At 41.6% G+C, this 17081-nt stretch overlaps 1 protein-coding gene across 9 annotated transcripts in view; it reads right to left on the reverse strand.

Moving 5' to 3' along the window:
• The window catches only part of FARP1 (FERM, ARH/RhoGEF and pleckstrin domain protein 1), a 183461-nt gene that overhangs the window by 16086 nt on the left and 150294 nt on the right, over positions 1-17081 (reverse strand). For all 9 annotated transcript variants that reach the window (XM_077927705.1, XM_077927711.1, XM_077927708.1 and 6 more), the window contains exons 16-17: positions 16125-16258; positions 1290-1371 (exon numbers count right to left, since the gene is read on the reverse strand). In XM_077927705.1, the coding sequence (XP_077783831.1) occupies positions 1290-1371; positions 16125-16258 (216 nt within the window). The remainder of the gene's footprint in view (positions 1-1289; positions 1372-16124; positions 16259-17081) is intronic.

Genomic DNA, 17081 nt, shown 5'->3' on the forward strand with positions numbered 1-17081 from the left:
GTTATTACAGCAGCAAACACATGGGGTTGTAATGTTCAAATTAAATGTTATGGTCAGCCTTGGAAAAACAACAGTTTTGTACGCCCTGTGTGCTATCCATCAGCAAAGGCTAGGGAGAGCTTGGAGTGTCATGGATAAAAGAGCACTCCACAAACTGATGGAGCAAGCCCAGACTTGAATATTGCCTCAGTAGCTTTTTCCACCCAGTTAACTTCCTTGTGGTTGCAGTTGGATGCTGCTCAAGTAGCCTCCAAACTTATTTACCTCCATGCATGTGTGGACCAGAAGCACAAACAAATGGTGCTTTCATATAAAGATCTTGGGTTCTGCATCTCAAAAAACTGACCCTTATGATACCATTTCCAAACCAGCTTTGAATTGGTGATCCTATGCTTCTGCTTACAGGAAAAAGAAATACATTAAAAACTTACCTCTGTGTGTTTGAAAACCTTATGGCAAAGAGGTGACCTACAAATTTTAATAACTATTGTTTCTATAATGACTTGGGCTTTAGACAACCCATAGTTTTCAGCTGCAGAAGCTCCACTCTAATTGCTCAGAAATTCATTGACTTGTTTTTGTTTCAGTGAGCAATTGCAGCACAAATCACAAATTTTTATTGCTTAGCCAATCATACAACGGTATAATAATAAAAAATACGATGAAAGGCACAATCCACTGAAAGATCCAATATCTTTTGCAATTATCATGATGATAAAAACTATACACACTTACTACAAAAAATGATCATATCCTTTTACAATGTTGGGGGTTCACAGTCCCCTACTATTTCACCTTCATCATTCTAAATCATGCTGGCGATCCATCATAGGGGATCTGGCCCAGAACTAGGAAGCTAGCTAAGTCTAATATGGTCTTACGGGTCTGATTTGTCACCAAGAAGACCAAAATGTCCTCTCTTATTCAACCCTTTTCGCCTTCCAATCACTTTGCTATACGCTTATGTCTAAGACAATTATATTGACCGCACTGCATCCACTGTATGTTCCAGCTCTTCCACGGCTGGTTGTTCACACCGACACTAGCCGTGTCTACTTGAGCCAACTAGACATAACTGTAGAAGGGAACCTATTAAGTTTTTCCAAGAAATACAGCAGGGACTGTGTGATGTTGTTGTTCAAAAAGAGAGCAAGCCAGCAAGCAAGCAAGCAAGCAAGCAAGCAAGCAAGCAAGCAAGCAAGGCTGCATGAACGCCTGTGTGTGCATGCATGCATAAACTGGTCCCATATGACCCACACAAGGGTTTGAAGGCTGTGCATAATTCATACCTTCATATTCTGGATGTTCTTCAGCATAACGTCCCCAATTCTTTGGTAATCTCCTTTCAAGTGGGCATTAGAGCGGCCTTCCCTGCCAACAACAGAATTATCCCATGTCAGTCAAGCATTATAACCGTATCATCACTCAAAGAGAAAAAGGATTTTCTACATTAAAAACAAAAAAAAACAAAACCCAACATTGCTCTGTGCTGCTATTTGGGAGTCTTATTAATGTGCTGTTAATTCCCACACGAGGTACATTCTTCCTTTGCAACAGCTTGCGTTTCTGACAGTGCCGAGGCCATGAACTTTGCAAACTACAAAGTTTTGAAGACAAAAGGGCAAATGCATCGTTTTGAAAGCTACAAGGGCTGACAACTGGAGGGGGGTGGAAAAAGAAAGCCTCCTGAATCCACAACCTTTTAAGATAAAAGAATAATGCTATTGAGACAATTCTTCTGGGTGAGCATGCATTTGCATTCAGCATCCTTATTACACAGGCCTCATGTGTATTATTTTCTAGCTCGAGAAGCGTAAGAGGAAAAACAAATATCGCAGAGAGAATCAACCACTGAATTATCTCTGCTCAACAAGAATTTTAAAAAAGGGTTTCCAAAAGAAGATGCTAAACTATTTCATATTAGTGGACCAGTGAAGCCAGATTGCTGTATCTTACATTTTATCATTATATTATACCCCAGACAGCTGCATCTTCCAGCTTTATCGTCAAATGCTCTCAGACCTCAATACAGTGGTACCTCGGGTTATATAAGCTTCAGGTTACATACGCTTCAGGTTACATACGCCGCTAACCCAGAAATATTACCTCGGGTTAAGAACTTTGCTTCAGGATGAGAACAGAAATTGTGCTCCAGCGGTGCGGTGGCAGCAGGAGGCCCCATTAGCTAAAGTGGTGCTTCAGGTTAAGAACAGTTTCAGGTTAAGAACGGACCTCCAGAACGAATTGAGGACTTAACCTGAGGTACCACTGTCTGCAGAACAGAACAAAGCTAAAAAAAAAAAAAAAATTCTCCCTGAAAGACCAGTTTGTGCTACAATAAAGACATTAATATTGCATGGTTTTCTTTTTAAAAATGTAATTAATGTCACAAGCTTGGCATTTGCTTCAGCTCCACTTATAAACATATGAGGTGGAGCTGCCTACGGAAGTGTGCGCAATTGCCAGGAGAGGCTAGCCTGACCATGGGGTGGGTGGATCTGTCTCTTTCTAATCCATGTCACTTTGCAATATGTTCATTCATAAGTCTGTCACACCCTGTTTCAGCATTAAGTGGGATTTTAAGAATGATCCGGTTCACACCTTCCAGACTAATGTGCAGATCTGAACAAAAACGGTTATCCTTCAGAATTTGCACCTCCCCAAATTCTGTGAGGTAGGTTTTCAGCTCAAAAAAGTGTTACGATTCATTAAAATGCATGTATTTCTTAGATGAAATGCAGTTCTGACAGAAAATATATTTAGAAATGCAAATTTTGTGAGAAAATATGTTTAAAACGATGTGTGGCATTCAACTAAGTTTTATGCAGTGTAGACCCATTGAAATTAGTAATTTATGCCTGTCAATTCCGGTGGGTCTACTATGAGCAATAATTCGTTGAATACACCCTTATTTTCTCTACCAACATTATTGCTACGGACATTATCCCTGACTCTGCCAAAGGCTATTCTACTCAAATAGAAGCATACAATGATGCTATACCTCTCAAAAAACAAGGTAAAATTTAATTTTTATCAAAATGTGGTATAAAAGGCCCCAAAACGGGACCCAAAACCAACAAAAAATGATGATGCTATAAGAAATATAGCAACATATAGCAATTTGCCTGTGAACACTAGAAGCTATGCTTTATAGCAATAATTCCACTCTCCACTTATCGGCATCTCAATATTCAATGCTAATTTTATTACACTGGGAGAGCAGTAAAGAATAAATACCTGTATTGACTTTTCTTTCCCCCCCTTTTTGCTAAGGAAAAAAAAAAAATCTTAAGCTGGTCCTGTAGAAATCAACATAAAGATTAGCCAGAAATTAAGCTTTGAATATAAGGAGGATTCAGATTTTGGGAAAAGCTCTGAGCAGCTGTACATATAAGAATGATGATGTGACCATTCAGTTGCAGCAAAGGTCATTTTACCACTACACACCTTTGCTGCGACTGAATCGATTTCCTAGTTTTACTCTGAGTGCAAGTAGGTTGCCTGCTGAGGTCAGAGGGAAGGAGAAATTGTTGGATGCTGACATGCTGAAGTACCGTATTTTTCGCTCTATAGGACGCACTTTCCCCCCTCCAAAAATTAAGGGGAAATGTGTGTGCGTCCTATAGAGCGAATGCAGGCTGCGCGGCTAAGCCCAAAGCCAGAACAGGGAGACGGAGCGCTGTTCTAGCTTGGGGTTAGCTGTGCAAAGCTTCCGCAGGGCAGCGGGGTGAAGGCACCCCGCTGCCCTGTGGAGGCTTCAAAGGCTATCCCCGAAGCCAGAACAGCAAGATGGAGCGCTGCTCTAGCTTGGGGATGGCTGTGCAAAGTTTTCCCAGCTGGAGAGCTTGCAGGCGGCTAAAGAGGAAGCGAAGACAGCCAGCGGGATGGATCCTGCTCGCAGTCTTGGCTTCTTTGCTCTTTGGGGCTGGGGGGGGGGGGAATAAGATTTTTTCCCCCTTAATTCCCCCCCTAAAAACTACCATATTTTTCGCACCATAGGGCGCACCGGACCATAGGACGCACCCAGTTTTTAGGGGGGGAAATCAAGGGGGGAAATCCCCCCCGCCCCGAAGAGCAGCGTACAGGCTGCGCACAACTTCTCCCTGCCGGAGGGGTTGCGCGCGGCTATGGCACAAGCCAAGGCAGCGAGCAGGATGGATCCCGCTCGCTGTTTTGGCTTCCCCTTTAGCCCCATGCAGCCTCTCCCTCCCTCAATTTTTGGAGGGGAAAAACTGCGTCCAATAGAGCGAAAAATATGGTAGGTGCGCCCTATGGTCCAGTGCGCCTTATGGAGCGAAAAATACGGTAATTCTGCCCCTTAGTCTCCTTGACTGCAGGACTACACCCAAAGGTTGCATTAGTTCAAACAATGGCTCAAAAGGGTCATGCGTTCCAAACTACAATAAGGAAAAACAAAATCTAATTTACACACAGCCCCTTCAAAACAGAAGGCAATCCTGAAATAACATGCAGAATGACTGAATTATGGCATTTTTCCTGGTAAGGGAATATCGCTCTTGTCCTGACATGAAAATGGAGACCAGAACAGAAAAGGATAAAGCCCAAGGCAAAACATCTGATCACCACTTGTTGCTCTAGTCGATAGGAAGCCATAAGGAATCTGCATCATCTTTACAAGAAAACTGATCTCCAAACACAGGAAGAAGACAGATGAAGCAGAGGGGATCAAAGATGATAAAAACCCAATAATTGTTTTTACAACCTAGGAATTCTTTTAACTACCTTCTTTAATCAACTCAGATTTCAGAAACCAATCTTCATCAAATGGGCCTCTGAGATAAAATAAGCAAGATGAAATATAGTGGCTGGGCATCTGCAGAAAGAATACTAGCTTACTGTTACTATTTCTTGTGCTGACACCCAGCTGTTCCTCCAAGGCGCTCAGAGTTACTTGCACACATGGTGCCCAGCTGGCCTCTCATTCAATTGGCACCGAGAGACAGACATTTTAGCTTTGATGCCTTCAAGACCACTCTTCCGAGTTTATTTTACAGGATTTATTTTTTTGGGGGGGGGTAAGGAATACTGAGATAACGTGTGGTGCTTTGCACCCAGGTAAAAACGCTCTAAGTACTCCTGTATTATGACTTTAACGTGCTCTGAAGCGTTAGCACAAAGTGTACCTGATTGTTAAAGTGAGAAAAGCTTATTCCAGGTTGCTGATGCTGTTGCTTTTGGTGAGTACAGTGGTACCTCGGGTTAAGAACTTAATTCGTGCTGCAAAGTATTGGAAGACACAAGATCTACCCACACTGGAAGAATGGCAGATGAAGGTGATGGACTATATGGAACTGGCGGAGATGACCGGCAGAATCCGAGACCAGGGAGAAGAGTCGGTGGAAGAAGATTGGAAGAAATTTAAAGACTATTTACAGAAATATTGCAAAATTAATGAATGTTAGAATGATGTTGGAATGAAGTTAAGTGGTTTTAGCAGCAATGTTATTAAGGTCTATGTAAAAATGGATTGTTAATAGATGGGAATTTGAAGTAATAATATACTAAGATAAAGGATTAAGATAAGAACAAAGAGGGAAAGGATTTGCTGAATTAATTAACTGAACTGGAATGCAAAAAAGGGAGGTGTGAGGAGGTCAGGGAAACAAGTGAACGAAAGACAAGATATGGAAAGACTGATTTGTTTTTAATTGTTATTCTATTTTTTCTGTTTTTTGTATTTTCTTTTTTTATTTCTTTTTTGTATTATTGTAATTTGGTTTGAAACTTTAATAAATATTATATTAAAAAAAGAAAAGAACTTAATTCGTGCTGGAGGTCCGTTCTTAAACTGAAACTGTTCTTCACCTGAAGCACCACTTTAGTTAATGGGGCCTTCCGCTGCCGCCGTGCCACCGCTACCCGATTTCTGTTCTCATCCTGAAGCAAAGTTCTTAACCCGAGGTACTATTTCTGGGTTAGTGGAGTCTGTAACTTGAAGTGTCTGTAACCTGAAGTGTCTGCACCCGAGGTACCACGGTATAGTTAACTCCAAGAGAAGTTCACTTGCATCACAGTCTTGCACATGTCTACTCATACACAAGTCCAACTGAGTTTATTATTTATTTGCTTACTATGTACAGTCATAGGGGGGAAAGGAAGTACATTTTCTTTGATTTATATGGTTTAACGTATGAGGACATAACAACAACAATCTGTTCCTTAGCAGGTCTTTAAAATTAGGTAAATACAACCTCAGAGGAACAACAACACATTGGCATGTAACACTGTGGCAGGAAGAATCAGCTGCACAGATATAAGATGGGGGACACCCAGCTTGCAAGTAGTACATGTGAAAAGGACCTAGGAGTCTTAGTAGACCACAGGCTTAACATGAGTCATCGGTGTGATGCAGCAGCAAAGAAGAGTTAATGTTCTTCTAGGTTGCATCAACAGAAGTATAGTGCCCCAATCAAGGGAAGTAATAGTACTGCTCTATTCTGCCTTGGTCAGACCACACCTGGAATCCAGCGTCCAGTTCTGGGCACCACAATTTAAGAAGGTTATTGACAAGCTGGAATGTGTGCAGAGAAGGGTGATCAAGATGATCAAGAGTCTGGAAACCAAGCCTTATGAGGGAGTTTAGCCTGGACAAGAGGAAGCTGAGAAGAGATAAGATAGCTATCTTCAAATATCTAAAGGAATGTCTCATGGAAGATGGAGCAAGCTCCTTGTCTCCTACTCCGGAGGGCTAGGATGTGACCCAATGGATTCAAGTTACAAGACAGGAGATTCCAACTAAGCATCAGGAAGAGAGTGGAACAGACTCTCTTTGAAGGTGGTGGTCCATTGGACGTTTTTAAGCAGAGGTTGGATGGCCATCTGCCATGGATGCTTTAGTTGAGATTCCTGCATTGCGGGGGGTTGGACTAGATGACCCTCAGGGTCCCTTCCAACTCTACAATTCTATGATCCCTGAACAATGTGGAAAGGGGCACTGGTGACTGCTGAGAGGACAATGGGACAGGGGAATTCCCCGCCCCCACTGTGAACTTCCTTAATGCAGCCACTGAATTAAGGGGAACACAGCCGAGTCTTTGTATATTAAAACGTTAAGAAGCCCCTTGAGGTCAAGCTTTGTCTTCTTATTTCAGACTCTAATGAAGACGAAACAGACCACATCCAGCCTAGGTTAAGTAATGAGCCATGGCCTTAGAAATCAATCACAAACAGTCTTTTTAGAGAGGGAGAGAATGCTAGGAGGAAATGTATTCATGACCTCCTTTTAAAAAAATTCATTCATGCCAAAAGTGGGATTTCTTATGTGCAAATTCAATTCTACTAGTTCTGTTCTATGTATGACTACTCAGAAGTATGTCCTATCCCTATATACACACACTTGCTTGGAAATAAACCCTAGGTAGACATGCACAGTAAAAATGGAAGGAACAATCTGGCTTTCTACAGCTGGTGAGGCTAATCTGGCAAACAGGTTATACAGTATATGCAACTAGCAAGGCTTATTTGCAGAGACTGCAAGGAGATAAAAATCACTCTACATATTTTACTTGCCTCATTATTTTCAGTCAGCTTATTGTTCAGCGCAATGGATAAAAACTAGTAAACCCCCCTGCGGTGTTTTAGCCTGCCTGGGAAAACTATTGCATTAGAATAAAGAACTCGCTGTGCAAAAAAATAAATAATAATCTAGGATAAATCTTAACGCACAGGATTTCCTCATGCGAAACATAAAATTTAAATCACAGGCCAGAGAAACAAAACTGCAGTTTGTTACTGACCTTGCTTTCAGTCAAAACCTCCCAAGACAGACCTATAAATTGTTATGAGTTTGGGGTTAACACATTCCCCTGGACTGGTACAGCTTGCCAGAACACAATAAACAACAGTTTGCAAGCGCTGTCTCCAGAGAGGTTTCCCAGTGGCCTACTTACTTGGTATTATAGAACGACTAAAGAGTTTCTATTACCTATGAATGCACAACGAAAGTAATGGCTATTTGAATGCACAACAAAAAAAGCGCAAAAAACAGAAAAAGGGTGAATATGAAACAAGAATACGGCTTCCAGGACTAGATCATATTGCTCTTTCTTAAAAACAGCTTTAAGCCCATATTGAAATCATTCACCATCTCAAACAATTCTATGTCCATGAGCAGAAATGCCGGTCTGAGGCCTCCTTTGAACATTCCTTAAAAATGCCAAGAGAGGAAGTCTTAGCAAATTAAGTTTTCTGCATCCCCACTACTATAGAACGGGCAGGGTGCCCTGCTGCAGAGACAATTCCATACTTGTGCTTCTGGCTAATTAAATCTGAAAGAAAGGAGAAATATTCCTAACAGAAGAAAGCCTTAGTATCGATTTGGCTCCACTGATTTGGAAAATATATTCATAGGGTGACTACCCCTATCCCTTTTGGGCACAGGCAACCCTACAAATCAACTCATTCTAAGGAAGGGCTTAACTCACTTTGCACAAATATAGGGCTGGAGGAAAAAATACGTCTGGTGCAAAAGGTTACCATATTTTTCGCTCTATAAGACGCACCAGACCACAAGACACACCTAGTTTTTGGAGGAGGAAAACAAGAAAAAAAATATTCTGCATCTCAGAAGCCAGAACAGCAAGAGGGAATCGCTGCGCAGTGAAAGCAGCAATCCCTCTTGCTGTTCTGGCTTCTGGGATAGCTGTGCAGCCTTACTTTTTAGGAGGGAAAAAGTGAGTCTTATAGAGCAAAAAATACGGTAATTTCCCCCACCACAGACAAAACACTACACGGAATACCTGCTCAACACAGACAACCACTGTTGCCATTACAGGTAGAGAATAAACCTCTAAAAGTGGAAGCAAATGAATGGCTTATCATTGTGAAAATGAGAGTGACTAAGGCCCGGATTCAACTAACCCAGTGTGCTAGGGGGCAGTACCAGCGCTTCCACTGGTCTACTCCCTAAAATCTGTGCTAGAGGGTCAGGAAACTCCCAGAACAGCACACAGGGGGGAATGGGGGTCATCCCATCTCGCATGCAGAAAAGTTTGTGCTGACAGAATAAGAGTGAAATGTTGAATTCCTCCCTTAAAATCTGGCTAGACTTTAAAGTGCTGTGGTTCAGCATTCATGATGGACAATTGTGTCCTTTAACTGAATGCAGCAGGATCCCAACCTTCAGATGTTTACAGATAGACTTGTAGAGTTGGAAGGGGGTACGAGGGTCATCTAGTCCAACCTACTGAAATGCAGGAATCTTTTGCCCAATGCAGGGATCGAACCCACAATCCTGAGATTAAGAGTCTCTTGCTCTCATCACCTTGTACCCTCAAGCTGGAGTTACAGTCCAACAACTGCTGCTGGGCATCAGGCTGGGAGATGCCACCATCCATGAAAGCACATCCTTAAGAGTAAGCAAATCTTATCACTGGTAAAACAGGCTTCCGCCTCCGGTAATATTTAGGAATAAGTCAGAGGAAGCAAGAACCATTATATTATATATAAGAATTTATAAAATAAGCTAAACAAGTCCTACTACAAGCTCCAGCTCTGCCAACCACATTATTTCCAAGGCATATTCACTCGAGTTGTCAGGCAGACGATTGGTGAAATCTTAGGTTAATATGTTGTACAGCTGAGTATGCTCAGTATAATACACTTATATTTCTGCAAGTCTATTTGTAAACTGAAGTACTGGTCAAAGAAAACATAGCAGTTCAAATCTTTACAACTTCTCTATTTTGTGGCAGAATAAAAATGGCATTAAATAAAGAAACAAGCCTTTTGGTCTCAGCTAATTTTTTTGTTTTTGTTTCAAAAAAGCTTAGTAGAAAGCGTTTCATTTTTATCCCCTTTTACAAAATATAAAAAGGAGTGCAAACTTTGTCCTGCCTCTTATTATTTCTGCTATTCAGCTCAATACTACTTATCACATTTGGCTCACGCCCAGCAAGCAATGTGTAAAGGCATTGTAAAGGAAAACTGATTTCGTTTCTGTTTGATCGCCACCAAATAGAGTTTACTCTCCTGAGTAACACTACTAAACGCCAGGTTTTCTAGATATTTACTATGCCAATGATTAAGGAGTACATTAGAGTACATTAGAATTTAATTCCTTTCAGTTTTTTCTTCTTTGACTATTGATGAAGAAAATTACAGATGCCAATAGAGGGAATAATTCATTAAAGATCAGTGATCAATTGAAAGAGTAAGCCTACCATCTGAGATATTTATTAATCTGTCTATCTGCTCAAGGGCACAATGTGGGAAGGGAGGGTTTAACAGGGATGGAATAGCAAAACAAAAATATTTCCAAATTACTCACTATAGGTAGGGAAAAGGTTCCTTAAACGGTTAGCCGATTCTGATAAGTCACCAGATCTGCCTCTTATTGCCTCTGTTTTTAATAAATCAGGATTAGCTAGAATCACACAGTGGGGACTAATCTTATAAAAACCATTAGCTCCTTCTGGCACCATTCCACCTCTCTTTTTAAAAAGGGCTTCTTTGACCTTAGAGCTGAATCCCTTCTGGTAATCGATCTCCTGCTCAGAGGTTTAAATATATTGTCTACATTAAAGATCTAGGGGGATTTAAGAAGTTGATGAGATGATTTGGCTATCAGATTGCTGAAGCTTAATACCAACAGTAGAAGAGGAGGAATCTGTAAGCTGCAAACCTGTAGGTGCCACCACAGAAAAAGTGTGCATAACTCAGGAATAACGTTTTATCCTTCGCATCAAACTCCAATCTCCAAATCTAATCTCTGGGTTCCAGCCAATGTTGCACATGCAGGAAACAATTTGAGCGGCCTCTCTTTCCTTTCCCATACTACTGATATCCTCCAACCCTCTGAACATCGGACCATCTGGGAAGGGGCTAATGAACATTCTGGGATGTGGCATATGGTGTGGAAATTTGGTGTGTGTGTGTGCCTAAAATCAGGCAGAGGAATATTGTACTACTGTCACGTGATTCCTTATTTCAGGTGATTTCCCCCCCAAAAAAGATAGTTCAGAATGTTCAGTAGACTCTACCCATTTGCTGCTGTCTTGGTCATCCAAAAAGTTTTCCAGGAGAGGGTACTAAGAGCTGCAGAAGCGTTGGACTACAGGTTGCACGAGCTACCTTCTGCTTGTGCAATGTTGGCTACAACCCGCCATGTTGAAAGGATCTCATGAGTAATAGTATGTTTCCGAGCACAATTCAAAGTGTTGGTGCTGACCTTTAAAGCCCTAAATGGCCTCGGCCCAGTATACTTGAAGAAGCGTCTCCACCCCTATCGTTCTACCTGGACACTGAGGTCCAGTACCGAGGGCCTTCTGGCGGTTCCCTCGCTGTGAGAAGCCAAGCTACAGAAAACCAGACAGAGGGCCTTCTCGGTAGCGGCACCCGCCCAGTGGAACGCCCTCCCACCAGATGTCAAAGAGGAAAACAACTACCAGACTTTTAGAAGACATCTGAAGGCAGCCCTGTTTAGGGAAGCTTTTAATGTTTAATAGATTATTGTATTTTAATATTCTGTTGGAGGCTGCCCAGAGTGGCTGGGGAAACCCTGCCAGATGGGCGGGGTATAAATAAATCATCATCATCATCATCATCATCTTTGCCTGAGACCTTAGGTAGCTGCTGCCAATACTGGGATAGAAGACAGAGCAATGGTTTTAGAAGGAAAAAACCACCTGCTATATAATCCCATCCCTGCATACTGTCAATGAAAACATTCTAGGCTGCACACTGTTCATACAAGGTGGTACTGACAGGTAAGAAGTCACCTGGCCACATATTATAGAGGGAAAATGGGAAATTATGGAAAAGTGGTCTGCTAAGCAGTTTGCCTTCCTTTTCATCATCGGACCCCGACAATCTCCAAGGAACACAACATTTTAATGGAACACAATTTCAAACTATGCTTGGGGATACTTGACAGCTATGGTGGGAGGTTTAAATATAGCTTTTGTTACTTTGTGGGCCTTTCGGCAAGGCTGTGGCACCATGTTGTACGTTGTGGTTTTGGAAGGCTTACAAACCAATGCCTGGCAAATGGATCACATCTGTCAAACGAACACGTCAAAAAAACCTTGCTTCGGAGACAGTTTTTATCTACCCGCCATTGCCCTAGTTTTGAATTTTCACTCGGGACTATGTAACAGCAAAATATCATTTCTGGATAGGTATTTATTACACCGTACTAAAGACTGCAGAAGTTGGTGGGATCTATCGAGGCTTGCTGTCTGGGACTGCTGAAAAGACCAGACTGTACTCCACATTCTTGCAAGGGAATCCAACCAGGTCTCAGCAGAACCAGACTCAGAAGTATGATAACTGCAGGGTCCTCCTTTATATCGCTGTAGCATATGGCTACGGTTAATCTAAATCACAAACCCTCATCTATCAGCAGCTCTTCTTTCCTAATACTTGGGAAATCCTTTGTGGATTATGAGAGCTAACTCGTTGATAAACTATGTCACCACTAAATGAAATTACACATTAGTACAACCAACACAATCAGGCACACATTCATAAATTTTATTAAGTTTAGCCTACTCCTGCTATGAAATCTATTTTTTTCTTCTTCAGAAAATGGACACCTTTGCTATAGAAATGGCGTGTGAGGCATCAGAAGTGGGTATCTTCTCTGTGAAACAACTTTCTTTCAGTAATATATTGAATAAATATTTTGCCAAGGTTGTTGAAGTAAAATTCATCGTCTTACCTGCCACTTTATGTCACTGCATATTTACAAAAAGCTGTCTAACTTGCAAAGGGGCTTGTCTGAGTAAAGTTGACAGCATTTTTTTGTCTACTGACAAAGTAGACTATACAAAAAAAAATTCCTTCCAGTAGCACCTTAAAGACCAACTAAGTTAGTTCTTGGTATGAGCTTTCTTTCAGAAGAAGTGTGCATGCACACGAAAGCTCATACCAAGAACTAACTGGAAGGAATTTTTTTTGTTTTGACTATGGCAGACCAACACGGCTACCTATCTGTAAAAGTAGACTATGACATACAAAAAAAAAAAAAAAGAGCTTTACTTGCTTATGTCACTTTGGAGATGATGATGATGATGATAATGATTATTACCCCACCCATCTGACGGGGTACAGACAAGAATGCAGGCAAATTTAGGAGATCAGCAAAGAGGAGGTGCATTTTAAATCTGGAAAGCTTGAATCCTACTGCAATGCTGCAAGTTGAAATAAATGATCCTGGGAGATCCTATGAGTACCACACATACAATTCTTTAGCTGCAGACCTTGTTCTGAATACAATTCCCTTTCTGTCACGGCATCCAATAAGCAAACAACTGATTTGGTTGCTCATCTACTTGCTGTGAGGGGACTAAGGAAGGCAGGGTCACTTCTGATCTTTCCTTGGGTACAATGGGGATGGGAGTTGAGACATAATCTAAACACATTCTCAACAGCATTCATGATAGAGGAGAGAGCAAATCCTCTGTTTTGTACTTAGCTTTCAGTGGTGCTGCAAAAGCATTAATTCAGAAACAAGGGGAAGTATCCTTTACAGCATTGTTCTGGAGGAGGAATGTTTAGGAGAAATATTCCCCAAGGAGAACATCTACAGACTTAAACACTTGTGTTTGGCGTCCTAATGTTTTGCTTCCATAAATACTAGACTTCTCCAATCCTTTGTTTTGCTTTTGTTTCGAGTGACTGATTAAAGCAAAATTAAATTGATTAGCGCTCGTCAGGTCTGATTGCACGATTACAGTTCCCTCCTATTACAATTCACTTCCGAAATGAGGTCAACCAGCTTCTCCTATTGCACAGCGATACCAGAGGCAAAAGAATAAAGGTTCCGAAGAATGATAGAATTCTGAACATGCTCAGATCATTGATTAGATTTCTGCCAGCAAAGAAATGTCTCCTTTGATGAACATTTCTTGCAAGTGGCATGTCTCTCTGACTAAGTGTTATTTTATTTCTCCTAAAGCTAACAGGTGTGTCCCTCTGCCCCGCTGGCTGATTAACTGTCTTGTTTTCAACCAATACAATAAACAAGTAATTAAAATAACAGTACCTTTTAAAGGCTACTATGCAATGTAGGTAACATTTTGGGCATGCAGGCCACTATTATGTATTTGTAAAATAAATTCGTCTGAATTAAAAGATGTACAGGTTCAACAAAATCAGTTCTGGAAATAATTTAAGGGGCTTTGAACTCAGCAGCCCACATCTTATGATCTAGATGAACCCATTTTACTGATTAATCAAATGAATGAATGTTTTCAGCCATGATTGATGTTCTATTTTATTATTTTATAAAGCTTTGCAGCTTGTTCTAGGTGGTTCCACTAATTTCAGTGAGACAAAAGCTTTAGCACTACAATCTTCTAATGCTTGGATCTCATTATTTTACTCCTGGTAAACATCACACAAAAGAGAGAAAATAAAACATAACATTAAGTTTTGCTACCATTCATCTGTACTAGGTAGAGAGACAAATCTTGAACAAATCAAGGCGATCCAGCTTTGTGATATACCTGTATCACAACTGGGGTGGGTGTGTTAAAAGATGGAAGGGAAACAAAGGCTTTTCTACAGCTGTCCTACACCAAACCATTCACATGACATTAACTCACATATCCCTGATATTCTCCCCCAATCCGGATTTTCAAAGGGCTTGGAACCCCAGAGTATTTTAAGAACAGGGGAGCACTAAAAATATGGCCTCCCAGCAATCTACATTTCATTCTGATGAAGTGGTAGATCAGGCCTGGGGGGGGGGGGAAGTAAAAGATGGACAGAGGTGGAAGAAGCATCAGGTGAACTGAAAATATAATGGGGTGTCAGTTACAGCAAGATATTCGAGAAGCTGAGCACGGCATTGAGGTGGCACAAATACAAGATGGGGGACACCTAGCTTGAGAGCAGTACATGTGAAAAGGATCTAGGAGTCTTGGTTGACCACAAACTTGACATGAGCAAACAGTGTGACGCGGCAGCTAAAAAAGCCAATGCAATTCTGGGCTGCATCAATGGGAGTATAGCATCTAGATCAAGGGAAGTAATAGTGCCACTGTATTCTGCTCTGGTCAGACCTCACCTGGAGTACCTGGAAACGATGCCTTATGAGGAACAGCTAAGGGAGCTGGGCATGTTTAGCCTGGAGAAGAGGAGGTTAAGGGGTGATATGATAGCCATGTTCAAATATATAAAAGGATGTCATACAGAGGAGGGAGAAAGGTTGTTTTCTGCTGCTCCAGAGAAGTGGACACGGAGCAATGGATCCAAACTACAAGAAAGAAGATTCTACCTAAACATTAGGAAGAACTTCCTGACAGTAAGAGCTGTTCGACAGTGGAATTTGCTGCCAAGGAGTGTGGTGGAGTCTCCTTCTTTGGAGGTCTTTAAGCAGAGGCTTGACAACCATATGTCAGGAGTGCTCTGATGGTGTTTCCTGCTTGGCAGGGGGTTGGACTCGATGGCCCTTGTGGTCTATTCCAACTCTATGATTCTATGATTCCTCTGATAGAAAATAGTTTGGGGAAGGAGACCCGACTCAGCAGAAGCAGATCATAACCTTTTATGCCCCTATTCCACTCCACAGGCAAAGCAAACTTACAAAAGATGAATGAGAAAAGGGTATATTTAGGCAAACAAGTGGATAAGTTCTTTTAACTGAACAGGTTAGAATGCAACATCTAAAGGCACAAAGAGAAGCAGTGCAGGATATCTGATAAAGATCTCCTACAGGGAATAAGAAAATTTATAGCAGCTTTGGGTTGGAGGAGATCAGATTGGGACAATGAACCTGGCAGTGCAGGGCTTAATCCTTTCTTCCACATGCTGTATTCTCACTCAAAGATTGATTCTCCACCCTATGATCTGGTTTGCTTTTTGCCATGTGGAAGAAAACCTTCCGATTTTATTCATTTATTTGTACATTTACAGTGTGAGAGGATTTGGAACTGGAAAAAAGAATATATAAATCCAGTCAGTGCCCCTCCCCCCTTATTAATCTTTTTATGCAATCAAGGATCTCCTGCATCACTTCTAGGTGCACCCGAAGATTTGTAACGCTCTTCTTGCTGGAGCTGACAGCCAACCCATTCTGACGTGAAGAGAGGCATAACAGAACATGAACCTATTTAGCACGGAAAAGGAACGTTAATTAAAAAACAAACAAAACTGCTTACCACAGGGCAAGCCGCTGCTCTATTTCCTTTAAAAAGTTGGTGTGAAATTTGTGCAAAGGTTCAAAGTTGGAAAAGATGAGATTCTTCAGTGCTTCTGGCATGCAGTCTTCCTTGCTAACTGTGCTCTGGAACCACTAGAAAGACCAAGAAAAGCAATAAGGCAGGTCACCTTTGGGACCAAGTCTGCTGAGTAGCACAGCCTTTCCATGGGGCTAAGAGAGAATAGGTTCTGCTTGGTGAATGACTCTCCTCAGCAATATCACATCACAAATTTGCATCTTAGCTCAGCCAAAGGGTGCTATATATAACGGAGAAAAAGACACAGCACACCTTATAAAAAAAGTAAATTAGCTTCTAGTAAAGGTAAAAGGACCCCTGACCATTTGGTCGAGTCGTGACCGACTCTGGGGTTGCGGCGCTCATCTTGCTTTATTGGCCGAGGGAGCCGGCGTACAGCTTCCAGGTCATGTGGCCAGCATGACTAAGCCGCTTCTGGCGAAACAGAGCAGCACACGGAAACACCGTTTAACTTCCCGCCAGAGTGGTACCTATGTATCTACTTGCACTTTGGCGTGTTTTCGAACTGCTAGGTTGGCAGGAGCAGGGACTGAGCAACGGGAACTCACCCTGTCGCGGGGATTCGAACCGCCAACCTTCTGATCGGCAAGTCCTAGGCTCTGTGGTTTAACCCACAGCGCCACTCGCGTCCCAAATTAGCTTCTAGAATGTGTTTATTGAGAATGTATAAAATGTTTAAGAGTTTACTGATTTGGGGGTGGCGGCGTTATATGAAGGGGTTAAGTTTAAAATGGCATGTATATGTTGGTGGCCAAGAAAAGCTGGGTTCTTTTTACTGTGTTAAAGGATTGTAAAATTTCACTTCTGATTGGCTTGCTGCATAGAAATTCTTGTCACTCATTGGATGAGAAAAGTGACTTGATGAGGAGAGGCCACTCA

The sequence above is a fragment of the Podarcis muralis genome, chromosome 4 (assembly GCF_964188315.1).
Source record: "Podarcis muralis chromosome 4, rPodMur119.hap1.1, whole genome shotgun sequence".
Lineage (NCBI taxonomy): Eukaryota > Metazoa > Chordata > Lepidosauria > Squamata > Lacertidae > Podarcis > Podarcis muralis.